The sequence below is a fragment of the Candoia aspera genome, chromosome 2 (assembly GCF_035149785.1).
Source record: "Candoia aspera isolate rCanAsp1 chromosome 2, rCanAsp1.hap2, whole genome shotgun sequence".
In the NCBI taxonomy this organism is placed as follows: domain Eukaryota; kingdom Metazoa; phylum Chordata; class Lepidosauria; order Squamata; family Boidae; genus Candoia; species Candoia aspera.
This window is the reverse complement of record NC_086154.1, coordinates 56674006-56687965: the sequence shown is the minus strand read 5'-3', so window position 1 is coordinate 56687965 and position 13960 is coordinate 56674006. Positions and strand designations below refer to the sequence as shown.

General features: G+C 39.5%; 1 protein-coding gene across 1 annotated transcript in view; it reads right to left on the bottom strand.

Annotated features, from left to right (window-relative positions):
• Positions 1 to 13960, bottom strand: part of LOC134489983 (inter-alpha-trypsin inhibitor heavy chain H3-like) — a 41894-nt gene that overhangs the window by 18444 nt on the left and 9490 nt on the right. The window contains exons 2-13 of the mRNA XM_063292859.1: positions 11856 to 11876; positions 10989 to 11155; positions 9535 to 9639; positions 8706 to 8868; positions 8332 to 8442; positions 7050 to 7175; positions 6517 to 6633; positions 5735 to 5903; positions 3749 to 3874; positions 2632 to 2813; positions 1926 to 2111; positions 682 to 821 (exon numbers count right to left, since the gene is read on the bottom strand). Coding sequence (XP_063148929.1) covers positions 682 to 821; positions 1926 to 2111; positions 2632 to 2813; positions 3749 to 3874; positions 5735 to 5903; positions 6517 to 6633; positions 7050 to 7175; positions 8332 to 8442; positions 8706 to 8868; positions 9535 to 9639; positions 10989 to 11155; positions 11856 to 11876 — 1613 coding nt within the window. The remainder of the gene's footprint in view (positions 1 to 681; positions 822 to 1925; positions 2112 to 2631; positions 2814 to 3748; positions 3875 to 5734; positions 5904 to 6516; positions 6634 to 7049; positions 7176 to 8331; positions 8443 to 8705; positions 8869 to 9534; positions 9640 to 10988; positions 11156 to 11855; positions 11877 to 13960) is intronic.

Genomic DNA, 13960 nt, shown 5'->3' with positions numbered 1-13960 from the left:
AGCTTAATAGCCAACATGGACATTGCAGTGTTATTTATATTTAAAAGGCTGTTGTATCAAATTCTGACACTGATCATTAATTATCATTAATGATCATTTAGCCATTAATTATTAATGGCTAAACATTCTAGAAGAAACTCTAAAGGAGTTTCTTTTATTCTTCTGAAGGAAGATTTTTATGATGTCTATGCCCAAAGTGCCATCAAAAATACATGAGTGATGCAACAAGCATATTGGGTGGGGGGGTTTTAAATATAGGTATATGCATTTTTTCCCTTTTTTATTTGTTTTCTCCTCTCGTTTAATTATGAAGGCCACCCAGAACCATTTTGGACAGAAGCAGCCTTCTAAAGCTAGCAAATAAACGAACATTTTAATACAGATTTAAAACAAATGAAAATAGGATAATTATAGCATTATTTATAATGCTGTAATTACAACCTTCCTACATATTGAGCTGTTTCATGTTTTCTAAAATATTTTAGGGGTTTATTGAGTTACATTGCTGTTCCTTTTAAAATTGTTCCTAAATTATTGTTGTTTTACAATGTTTCATTCGGAGATTGTTTTTAACAATGAACGCATGGTTTAGAAATTCTACAAATAAATAAGAGAGGTGCAGTCACAATGTTTAATGGGGCTTATCCCTAGGTATATGATGGGAAAAGTATCCTTCATTACCGTTTTTCCAAAAGCTGTTGAAGGGTAAGGTAAGCCCAGAGTCTCTCCATGTAATTCCCAAATATGTACTTCTGCTCTTCCAAAACTTCGGCTGTTTCATTAATATCTGATTGTTCAGAGAAGGTTAGGTCATCTTCAGCCTGTTAGAAATTTTTAAAAGAATAGCTTTCCTGTACTGGTTCATTTGTACTACAGCAATTAAGACTGTTTAGATTTAAAGCAACAGTTTACTGTCTAGCAGGGGCAGTGTCTAGATGTCAGCTGGCTCTCCTCAGAAGTCTAAGCATGGTCAGCCTTGGTTAGTACTGGGATGGGGAACTATTGAAATGGGGGATCCCAGGGCTATTGCTAGACTGGGAGGTTGAGAAAGCACCCCAGAAAGTGGCATTGGCAAATGACTTCCACAATTGTGCCGAGGAAATTATGAGGATGCAGTCATTGAAAGCTGAGCTCAACTTAAAGGCATCTTTGCTTTTTATCTAAGATGAGAAGCTTCTGCTTGGCAAGAAATTGAATGGCCTTTCAGTTGTAAGAATAGGTGGCAGACAGTAGATTCTATAAAAGTCTTGTGGGCTGGACACAGAGAAGATTTAACAAACTGCTTGTGACATACAAGTACAATGCAGTATATGTATTAAATGGAACTTTACTCTATTGCTTTTTAATTTGAAAACAGATTTTTCATCTTTAGGTAAAGGGAAGATTTATCACTAACCTGCTGAATACAACTCCCCATAGCTGCATTCTCACATAGCATTAAGCCAGGATTTTTAACCATTGTTTCTTGAAGGGTTATAGTGATCCATTCACACAAGATTCAGCCTTAACAGATGGATTCACATTATAACAGAAACAACCATCCCTCCCACACTTTTCAGTCAAGTGCATTGTGCAAATAAAGTTAACATGGAAAATGGGAAGATCTAACTAAGCATTCACCTAGGACCCTTTTAGGGCTCTGAAAGATCCAGGAGCAGAATGTTAATTTAAATCTCCCATGTACACACACATTCAGGCACACATACACTTTCTCCTTACTGGATACCAAATATCTCTGTGGAAATCTATAGTACTGAAACAACTCCTTGGACTATGTTTTAATAGTTGAGCTGTTCTGCTTTGAATTACAAGTCTCCATTTATATGATCCTTTCAAACAGGGAACCATATTACGGATGGGGCTGCTCTCCGCCACGAGTGGGGATTGAGCCAATGGCCCTCTTTTAAACAGCATCTTGTATTTACCCCATGAGCTTTCACATCTGCAGTAATACTGTTGAGGTCGTTGTCTATGATGCGTCCAGCCACAACAATTTCAGAGCCATCATAATAGTGTTTAAAATGATTTTGAGTCAGATCAGAAATGGCATTTTCAGGGTACTGTAACTCCACTTCAGTAAGTAAGGGATTGGCCACTTCATCATAAAAGCCCTAAAAACAAAACAAACAGAATTTTTTTTTTTTTAAAAAAGAACAAATATACAAACACACCCACCCATCAGTAAAACTTCAGTTTGACAGTGTGTCGGGGGAAGGGGTGCCCATTAAATTCCACTGTTTGCTAAACCTAAAAGGTATCTTTGCAATGAGACTAGCCCACTGCTGCCCTCAGTTCTCCGGGGTGGCTGGTAAGAAGCGAGTCACTGGCTCCAGGGGAGTAGGAAAGACTTTTTCAAGCACCCAAAAGAACAAGGGTAAAGTGCCCTGAGCCACTGCAACCTGAGGCTAAGAGGAGCCACTCTATTCCACCAGTCTTTCTGCCACTGCCACCATAGAAGTCATAGTGTGGCATGTCCCACTGGCCCACCCACCTCCCCATACTCAAGCCATGATCACCTAGAGAAGGATGCTGCTTCTGGATGTTTTTTTATAGCTTTAAAAATAAAACAATTATCATGATGACTATTTTTATAAATTGCATTGCATGAACATTTATATCTTCTGGTTTAACCTGCAGCTGCAGAGCAGAATCAGAATCTTCATAGATACGCCGAGCCAATCCATTGTTCTCCGATGCCATCTTTTCTAAAGATCCATAGTCCAGATCATAGCCAAACCCAAGATTATATAAAGGATACTTTCCTTGAATTGCATTTCTGACATTATCTAAAATGACATCGGTGTTTAATTCTCCTGCATGAAAACACACAAAAAGTTAACACAATTTTTTAAAAATACATTTCTGTTGTTTCTGTTTCGCTTCTACTTTCCCAAGTAATAAAAACTCGCTTAGAATGAATTTTGCAGGCTTGCTTTTGAAATCAGCATCGCTGCTCAAAACAGCAGTTCCCTGTTGAACCCTTTCTGTGATTCAGATGATGTATAATTGTGCTTCAAATGATCAAAGCAGCACACTCCTTGAAATGTATATTTTGCCAAATAAATTGAGATCTAAATTAATTTTTTTCACACCCAACCCCTTTTTGTTTCTCCCTTTATACGAACGCATGAACCAACCAGGAACTATTTGGTGTCTCTTTTTTTTTGTGCAAACTGAGAAGCTACAGTGAACAACTGTGATTTAAAGTTGGCATTATAGCCTAGTTTTTTCAAAGTTTGTTCATTGGCTGGGCTTACATATCACACTAACCCATAAAGTAATTTGGTCTTGGATTAGTGGTTGTGGAAATCTGGCCAATTGTGAAGTATTCAATAAGTGGGAGTTTAGTAAACCATAGCTTAGCACAGTGTGTGAACCCAGTCATTAGCTATAGCTTCCTGAGTTTGATAAAATGAGAAATGATGGTTTACTGAAGGATTTATTAGTTGTTCTCTCTCGCTGTAGAGAGAAGAATGAAGCATGGCCGAATGGTTTATTCTTCATAGAGGTGAAATGCTCTTCAAAGTTCCCAAATAATTACTTAATATGCTTACCTCTATATAAAACATTGTTAAATACATGATTTAATCAGTATTTTTATAAACAATGATTGGTGTTAAATAGGCCTTATACCAAACAGATATGTGAAAGGCAGAGATTAATTCCTGTAGGACTAAAATGTAAAACACCAGGCTAGTTCTAGAATGTTATGCCATGAGAAACCAGGTTTGCCTGTCAAGAAAATTACCTTTAGTGGGTCTGCCATCTGTTAACATAATAATTAAAGAAGCACTTCTTTCAGGCAAAGAGCCATTTTTATGAGCCTCGTTCAGCATTTGAATACCAGTCTGTAAGCCACCATTAAGATTTGTCCCTGGAACAAAGGGGCATAAGTTAAAAATTGATACCTCAGAGACATCACTGTAGATCCACACACTTGCATTTGTATTTCTGACACAGGAAGGACATGTTTATATAATGAAAGAGAATATGATACCATTCAATAGCCAACTGGACTTCCACAATGAAAGTTACTATATGTTTTTCCTTACTCTGTCTGCCATATCTGTTCTTTAAAATTTCCTTCCCTTCCTTCAAGCTATCATACATAAGGAATCAGGGCATGTCAGAGCTATGGTTAAGCTCATTCAGTATTACATCTCAGAAAATCCCACAGTACAGCTTATTCTTTATCGCTCGTGTCTAATCTTTGGTTAGAATCTCAGACTGTGGTAGTTCAAAAGTTGTCTGTGAAACCCTGGAGAGCGATTAGTTAGGCTAGTCAAACCTAACAATACTTCACTCCAAGGGGCAATAGTCTGATTTCATATACAAGTTTGATATGTAATCAGACACACAAACACATCAAAGGTATGTGCTACCAATCGAAGCAAATATTTGTAGCTCTGGGTTGAACTGGACTCCAAAGGTATGTGCATTTATTTCAGGACAAATTGGAAAATGAGACAAATGGGCCACGGCACTGGGGGGTGGGGCAGACAAGGAGAGTCAGTGTGACAAAAGCAGCACTGCAGTGTTGAGACACAAACCTGCCTATTTTTATATGTGACACATCTCTCTCACACACACACTAAAAGGGGGAGAGCTTGTGGCACAACACGGTGACACTGTGGATGTCACCAGGTAGCCTGTGGATGCTACTGGAATGGAGCCTTTTCCTTCAGCATCCATCATGAGCCAGAATCTTTTTTGTGACAAAATCACAGATGATCCTGACTCATCTGTCAGCTAAATATTCAGCACCATTTGTGTCTCCTTCATTTGTGCATTTTCTTCCCTGGTCTCAGGGAACAGTGACATGAGGTTCCAAGGCACTGTGCAGTTCTTGAAGCCCTCGGAGCCCTGTCCAACTGCTCTCCCCAGAGGGAATCTTATCAAGTTTTTAGATGATATTAACTGGGTTATTCAGAGTAAAGAGAGAGAGGGGGAAATTATATTGTTGTTATCCATCCATGGCAATTTTTAAGAAATGATACTCAGGATACACACCCACATAAAAGTAAGTAAATAATGAAAGATAGATTACCTTTATTCTAGCCCCTGAGCACTGGTTCCTCCCTTTCTTTCCTTGCTGGAAATGGAAATGGGGCTATCATCTCCCACTTAGACTGTCTTGTATAGGAAGCCAGAAGCAGCAAAGCAAACAGGGTAACATGTTCACCCCCAATGGCAAAACCCCCCACCCCAATCTGACTGAAATCAGGTGAGATCTCATTTTCTTTGTGGCAGTGATGGGGCAATGAAGCCATTTCTTTTCTGTCTTCACTGCATCTGAATGGTTCAGGATCTTTTACAATACTTCTCCTGGTCCTTCTGCCTTCCAAAGTTAGGCTGGAGACAAATAAGGAGAAGGCCTTTATGTTGGTGACAACCTGCCTATGGAATAGTTTCAGGTGTATGTAAGGTATCTCATTTTATATAATTATTTTAAATATATTTTATATATTATTTCAACTAAGTTGTTGACCTTTTAGCTTACTTAATCAGTCTAAAGGAATTTTATGTTGTTTATTCCATCCATGTTGTTGACGGAACTGTTTTCAGTTTTTACAGCTGCTCTGCTCTTTTCCAATTATTTTTGTGTTAAGGTTTAAATATTATTTTAAGTTTTATAAATTACATGCTACCCTGAAGTTCTTGAAAGTAAAGAAACTGCACATGCCATTAGTTACTACAATTAAACAAATACATTCCATTTCCCTGCAAAACATACATCCGGCTATATAAATCTGCTGAACATAACGCCTTGCTTCATTCAGATTCTCAGGAGTGGCTTTGATTAAGGTGTTTTTCCATTTGTGTACATCACTCCCAAACAATACAAAGTTCAAGTGGTCCTCTTCTTTTATATCTTCTAATATTTTTAGCAGTGCTTCTTTTGTCTAAAATTAAAAAGGAAAAATGCTTAAGGCAAGAACATTGATAAACATTTATTTATTTCTTTATTAGACAAATTTATATGACTGCTCAACTCACACATGGTGACTCCAGGCAGCTTACAAGATTAAAAAAAAATGTAGAAACTTAAGTTGGATACTCTCAACAAATATTTTTATGCACACAGAAACTCAGTTTGGCTATGTACACAAGCACAATCAGCTATGGAAAAGCTGTATAAACCAGGATACTTTATAGCTGGATTCACAACAGGGATAGGCTGTTTGGTTCCATAGAGATATGAAGCACAGTTTCTTGCTATTATCCATGCTGGTGGGGTTTGATGGGATTTAGTCCCAAGCCTCTTCAGGATGCCAGATTGCTGGTAGACCTCATGTTTTGCATGGTACTACATCCCAAACTGCATCCCTTTAATTCTGCTCCAGGCACAGGGTTTCTGAAAATCCTACCATAGGAATATTAACCTCTTGATATTCTTATGGATAAAACTTTTTAAAAAGCCAGTAAGGGATTCCTAACCTTGTCAATAAAAATCTATTTTTTCTGCTAATTTAAGCATTAGTTGTTCTTGAAATGGACTTTAAAATATTGGGTTACCTGTTCTAGTTTTCGTCCCCTCATGGAGATGCTGACATCTATAATAAAAACAATGTTCTTAGGCAAATGTAAAATATTTTTCGGTGCAAAAAAGTGAACAAAGTATCCATTGACAATCTGAAAAATAAAAAGGTGAAAGATATATGAAGTGAAATTTCTATAACATACACTAAAAGGTAAAGGTTTCCCTTGACGTAAAGTCCAGTCGAATCCGACTCTAGGGGGTGGTGCTCATCTCCGTTTCTAAGCCTTGGAGCCGGCGTTGTCATAGACACTTCCGGGTCATGTGGCCAGCATGACGACTCGGAACGCCGTTACCTTCCCGCCGAAGCGGTACCTATTGATCTACTCACATTTGCATGTTTTCGAACTGCTAGGTGAGCAGGAGCTGGGACGAGCAACGGGAGCTCACCCCGCCGCGCGGTTTCGAACCGCCGACCTTCCGATCGACAGCTCAGCGGTTTAACCCGCAGCGCCACCGCGTCCCATCTATAACATACACTAGCACATCAATTTAACCAAGTTCTGTTTACCTGTATATCACCTGGAGATTCTCTGTTCACATCATACTTTATGACAAAATCTCCATTCAGTAGTGTCGTTAGACAGTTTACACAGGTCCGTTGTTGATCGAGTGTTGGCTTGAAAGACACATGGCCCTGAAAGCACAATGTATACTCATGCACCTCTATAAATACACAGACACAAATTTAAGAAATTTACCCTCATACAGGCAATCTGTATTCAGTGGGAACCTGTGAATATGAATACCTGCTTCACAGAGAAGTTAACGTCTTGCACATGAAACAATCTAAACCTTCAAAGCACACAGCAAAACTGTACAACTCCCTCACAAAACCGCCTAGTTCAGTGGGTCCCAAACCTTCTTGCTTCAAGGTGCCCTTAGTGTCTCAGTAATTTTTTCACAGCCCCCTAATGGTTCCCAAACTGCACCATGGCACTACCAAAGCAACAGTCAGATAAAAGGGGCCTGAGCTCAGGTCAAGAATGTAATGTGGGAAAACATTTCAGACAAGCCCCTCCTTAGTTCATACTAAAATAAAGGGAGGGAGGGGGGAAGTGCATTCTGACTTTCAAGATTCTATCACTAAAGCTTTACAATAAAAGTAGCACTGACCTACACGGCTTTGGTTTTGTAGTTGGGCCTACTCTGAAGGGCTGACAATTTGTTAAGTAGTGAAATAGTCCCATGGCACCCCTGAGGGTTCACTGTGGTGCACGCAGGCACTGGGGAGCACACTTTGGGAACCATGGCCTAGTGTAAACTTCCTAATTAATTATTGGTTTCTCATGTCCAATGAATATACTATTCCCTTAATATATTCCCTTAATTCCCTTCACCTAGTGGGGCCTAGGAAGCACACCTTTTCTATAGCAGCCCCTGCCCTGTGGAACAGCCTCCCCCATGAGATCTGGCAGCCCCTCCCCCTTTTTTTAAGCTTTCCAGAAGCCATAAAGAGCTGGCTTTTTCCCCAAGCACTGAGATGAAGTGAGGCTGGAGCCCAAGGATTGTGTTTGTAGTTGTGGATGGGTTAGGAAGCATTGGTCAGGATGCTGGGATTTCTTTGGGGCTGTTTTAGGGGTTAGTTTTATCATTTCCTTTGGTTTTATTGTTTATTTATTATTTATTTATTTATCAAATTTTGCCACTGCCCATCTCCTCCCAAAAGAGGGACTGTGGGTGGTTATGGTTATGGTTTTGTGAGCCACCCAGAGTTGTCACGCGTAAGACGAGCAGCCGTACAAATCTTTCCAATAAATAAAATAAATCAATATTGATGCTATCCAGTATACCTTTTTTCCTGACAAAGACTTCTGTATCACTGGTAACAGGTCATTGGTGATGAATGAGCCTTCAGCTTCCAGGTAACTGATGCCCTGGGGTTCAAAGATGTTGACCTCAATCTGAAATGTTAATTTTGAACCATGCTGTCACTGGCAAATTCACTGACAAATTCAGGAACAACCCATTAAGAGAACCCCAGACAAATGCTAGTTTCTAAACCTTCCTTTGAATCCTGGGAAGAACAGTTACTATGCTTCTGGCAATCTTAAGTAGAATAAATACATAGTAATGAAAATTACAAAATGCATACTATCAGTCATTTAAGCCCATTCTGAAAATCTTAACACCATCAATGTGTAATTTCAGAGGTACAGTACATTACCTCAAAGTTATTGACAAGCTGCTTTGGGTTGACTTTTATTAACATCTCATAAAAGCCAAATCTTCGCTTCAACAGTTCCTCAAAGATCAACTCAAATACCACTTCACTGGCTGCTGCAATATTGACTGAAACACTGAATTTTTCTGTCTTCCTCCCAGAAGCCCTGTAAAGGTCCAGTTTTTCAGTTAAGCATATATGTCATTGTATTAAAATAAAATGCATTTTAGTTTTTTTTTTAATTTAAAGGAATAACTTTTGAAAGTTACACTTATCATGAAATTAAAACAAACAAAAAAATCAAGTTGTGATAAAGAAAGCTCCTGCATATTCTACCAAAATGGTATTTTTTGATGCTGGTATATAATGCAGCTCTTGAGCATGTGTGCTCACAGAATGCAAAGCCTGGACTTAGAAATAGCATTGAACTTAACACATTCCTGCCCACAAGCAACTTGCTGAAATATCTGCATTGGTTGCAGATTTGCTTCCAGGTCCAATTCAAGGTGCTGGTTATCACCTTGAAAGCCCTACATGGGTTGGGGCCTGGTTATTTGAAGGACCACCTTTTTCCCAGTTACATCTATCCAACCCACCAGATCAGGGAGGCACAGTATGTTATGGGTCCCTCCCCCCATTAAGGAGGTCCTTCTAGTGGGACTGAGAAGGGCCTTTTCCGTGGTGGCTCCCTCCTTGTGGAACATCATCCCTGTGAAAATAAGACTGGCCCCCCACCTTAATACTCTTCCAAAATTTCTGTGTACAAATCCATACATTTCTCTCCCTTTTTTCACCCAGAAATGAACTACTAGGATAGAAAAAACATTCTTACTTTACTAGACCAGCTGTTTGTCCTCTTGAAACTGCTTGTTGATACTGTTTTTGAGCAGCTTCTTTTTCCTTTATAGTTCCTGGATATGTGACGCCATCAATTATCCTAGGAAAGAAAAGGTATATTATATGTAACTGCATAAAATATTTTCTCTCACCTTTCTCTTTTCAATGCATCAAATTTCTTCATATATCCCTGCATATGATCTTGTTTAAATGAGAAGCGTTTGTATTGTAATTGTCTTAAAGATTAGACAATTGCAATCAACCACAAGACAATTATGAATAATCCATCCAATTGCAATTGATGTCCTGCAGAACGGAAGCTTCTTAGCTCAGTGCTAAGGCGCATGCTTTACAAAAAAAGATCCTAGATCATATTCAATCACTGACATTTTTTGACAGGGCACAGAAAGAAGCAGCAGCTATTACTCTAATCAAACAGTTGGATTTTTTTCACCACAAAATCAAGAAAAGAGAGTCATTTGACTGGTAAGACATTTATTTAAACATTTTAAAAACATTTTTCGGATACTTGCCCTCTTTAACCAAGCATCCAAGATGTCGAACTCCAAAGAATAGAATAAAAATGTGATTACATTTTTATTTTAAAAAGTGGAATTTGTTATACAAAAGGAGTGCCTCTTATATCTTCCACCAGAGCAGGGCTGGGACCTTTGTGGCCCTCCACATGAGGTTAAACTACCGCTCACAGGGCCATGTGGGCTAGTGCTACTGGGAATTGAAGTGAAGTAACTTGGAGGTCACAGATTAATCTTCCCTATTCTGTAGTATTATGAAAGAATAATGCAGTTCCTACTAGACATCAAACATGTAATCAATCAGGACCCTAAGAATGAAGAAATCCCATTTCAGATGAAAAATAGGGATACATGAAATTAATTAGGCTCTTTGGCAAGTTAAAATAGGTAAAGGTTTCCCTTGACATTAAGTCCAGTCGTGTCCGACTCTAGGGGGTGGTGCTCATCTCCATTTCAAAGCCGAAGAGCCAGCATCTGTCCGTAGACACTTCCAGGGTCATGTGGCTGGCATGACTACACGGAATGCCATTACCTGCCCGCCGAAGCGGTACCTATTAATCGACTCACATTTGCATGTTTTCAAACTGCTAGGTTGGCAGGAGCTGGGACTAGCAACGGGAGCTCACCCCGTCACGCAGATTCTAACAGCCAACCTTCTGATTGGCAAGCTCAGCAGCTCAGCGGTTTAACCCGCAGCGCCACTGCATCCACTGCATCCCTAAAATAGTCATGGATAATTTATCCCCAAAACTGAGCTAGTCCACATATTTGAAAGCTGAAACCAAAGATGCACCCTTAGTGTTTATTTCTACTGCATGGCCAAGTATGTTTTCATCTAGTGCACTGGCTCTATGAATGCCAAATTGTATAATCTATTCACAACTTAGTTGTTTGGGAAAGTAGATTTACATACATGATGAAGTTTGTGATGAATGCTGTCTTTGGGAGCTCCACATCAAAGAAGGCTTCCATAGACACATTGCCACGGTTGATGGCTCGACTGGTGATCATATTATGAGCAAATCGAGATGTAACATGGGAATCAATTTTCATGCTACAAATATCGATGCCTTCCATGTTCTGGAAAATAAGCATTTGCTTGATGGATTAGTGAAAGATATTAATCAAATTGGGAAGATTGGTGTAATTCAAACAGAATTTCAGAACAAAGTTCTGTAGTGAGAAGTAGAAAAGAAATAATAGATATGTATCCATTTTCTTAATATACATTGGCATGCAAAAAAGACTAATAGTGCTACCATTAGACTTTCCATTTTAGCCCAGCTTAAAAATATTATTTGATTACATGAACATAAATACTGAGTGAAAAGGTGAAAGGTGAAAGGTCCCCAGACACATAAATGTATACACTAGTCAAAGCAAGTCAGTGTCAAGTTATTAAAATCTGATCTTCCGATATGCAACAGGCTCATTTTTATGGTGAACAGTCCTTACAATATATGCAACTTTAGTGAACGAAAATCATGTACAGTCTTTTGATACAGGGCTTGGAGCCATTTCCAGCTTATGCATAAACTTCTCACCTAAAGCATGAAACTAAACTCAGTTTAACAGCTTTGCAAAGAGAAACTGGAAGCCACTTTGCCAATGCTCTGCAGTTTTTAAACATGTAGCACCTTTCAGTTTCTGCAATTTCTAGACTGAATACAAAGGCCGCCCAATATAAAACAAGTATATGAATACTGCAGTTCAGTTCAAAATCAGTGTAATGGGGTGAAAGGTTTTCCAGCACAAGCTCATAAATAAGGAGAATACTTACATTATCTGCAACATTTCTTTTCTGTAATGGAAAAAACAAGTAATAAAAAATAAAGTATTATAGTAAATGTTTTGTTATATTCATAATAATAATTCTATATCTTAGAAGATGCATTGCTCTAATGTTCCTTTTTCTATTAACAAATTTATTTATTTCCATATTTATCCACTCATTAGATGCAAATCAAGAGTTGAAGTATTCCTCCTCCATTGTTCCTCACAACAACCTTCTTGATGTAGATTGGGTTGAGAGATAGTGACAGGCCCAATATCATCCAGTGAGGTCCATAACTAAGAGTGAACTTGGACCATGGGTTCTTCAGTTCTCGTCTGTCATTTCGTTACCTTGTCGTGGTGCTGGAGCTTGAGCACCTCAATGATGCCATGAGCTAAACCGTGAAGGGCCACCCAAGATGGGAAGGTCATGAAAGAGAGGTCAGACTAAATGCGATCCCTGGGGAAGGTAATGGCAACCCACCCCAGTATTCTTGCCATGAAAACTCAATGGATCAGTACAACCAGAGATATGTCGGTATACCATCGGAAGATGAGACCCCCAGGTCGGAAGATGGTCAAAATGCTACTGGGGAGGAACAGAGGATGAGTTCAACTAGCCCCAGACGTGATGACGCAGCTAGCTCAAAGCCGAAAGGATAGCTAGCAGCTGATGGTGCTGGTGGTGAACGGCAAATCCGATGTTCTAAGGATCAACACACCATTGGAACCTGGAATGTAAGATCTATGAGCCAGGGCAAATTGGATGTGGTTATTGGTGAGATGTCAAGATTAAAGATAGACATTTTGGGCGTCAGTGAACTGAAATGGACTGGAATGGGCCACTTCACATCAGATGACCACCAGATCTACTACTGTGGACAAGAGGACCACAGAAGAAATGGAGTAGCCTTCATAATTAATAGTAAAGTGGCTAAAGCAGTGCTTGGATACAATCCAAAAAACGATAGAATGATCTCAATTCGAATTCAAGGCAAGCCATCTAACATCACAGTGATCCAAATATATGCCCCAACCACAGATGCTGAAGAAGCTGAAGTAGAGCAGTTCTATGAGGATCTGCAGCACCTACTGGACAACACGCCTAAAAGAGATGTTATTTTCATCACGGGAGACTGGAATGCTAAGGTGGGCAGTCAAATGACACCTGGAATTACAGGTAAGCATGGCCTGGGAGAACAAAACGAAGCAGGACATAGGCTGATAGAATTTTGCCAAGACAACTCACTCTGCATAACAAACACTCTCTTCCAACAACCTAAGAGACGGCTTTATACGTGGACTTCACCAGATGGACAACACCAAAATCAGATTGACTACATCCATTGCAGCCAAAGGTGGCAGACATCTATACAGTCGGTAAAAACAAGACCTGGAGCTGATTGTAGTTCCGATCATGAACTTCTTATTGCACAATTTAGGATCAGTCTAAAGATATTAGGGAAGACCCACAGATCAGCTAGATATGAGCTCACTAATATTCCTAAGGAATATGCAGTGGAGGTGAAGAATCGATTTAAGGGACTGGATTTAGTAGATAGGGTCCCGGAAGAACTATGGACAGAAGTTCGCAACATTGTTCAGGAGGTGGCAACAAAATACATCCCAAAGAAAGAGAAAACCAAGAAGGCAAAATGGCTGTCTGCTGAGACACTAGAAGTAGCCCAAGAAAGAAGGAAAGCAAAAGGCAACAGCGATAGGGGGAGATATGCCCAATTAAATGCAAAATTCCAGAGGTTAGCCAGAAGAGATAAGGAATTATTTTTAAACAAGCAATGCGTGGAAGTGGAAGAAGACAATAGAATAGGAAGGACAAGAGACCTATTCCAGAAAATTAGAAACATCGGAGGTAAATTCCAGGCCAAAATGGGTATGATCAAAAACAAAGATGGCAAGGACCTAACTGTCATGTTCACTGTTCCAATGTTCCTGGTACATCGTAACGTTTCGCATGTCATTTGCCTGATACGTGTTTGATCTCAGGAGGGAGGAGGATTCCTTCTCGGGGAGTTGTTATCTCTTGGCTGCTGGGTTGGAATGTGTTTGGGTTATCTCCTGTGTTCAAGGTTGCTTTCCCAGGATATGTGGAAA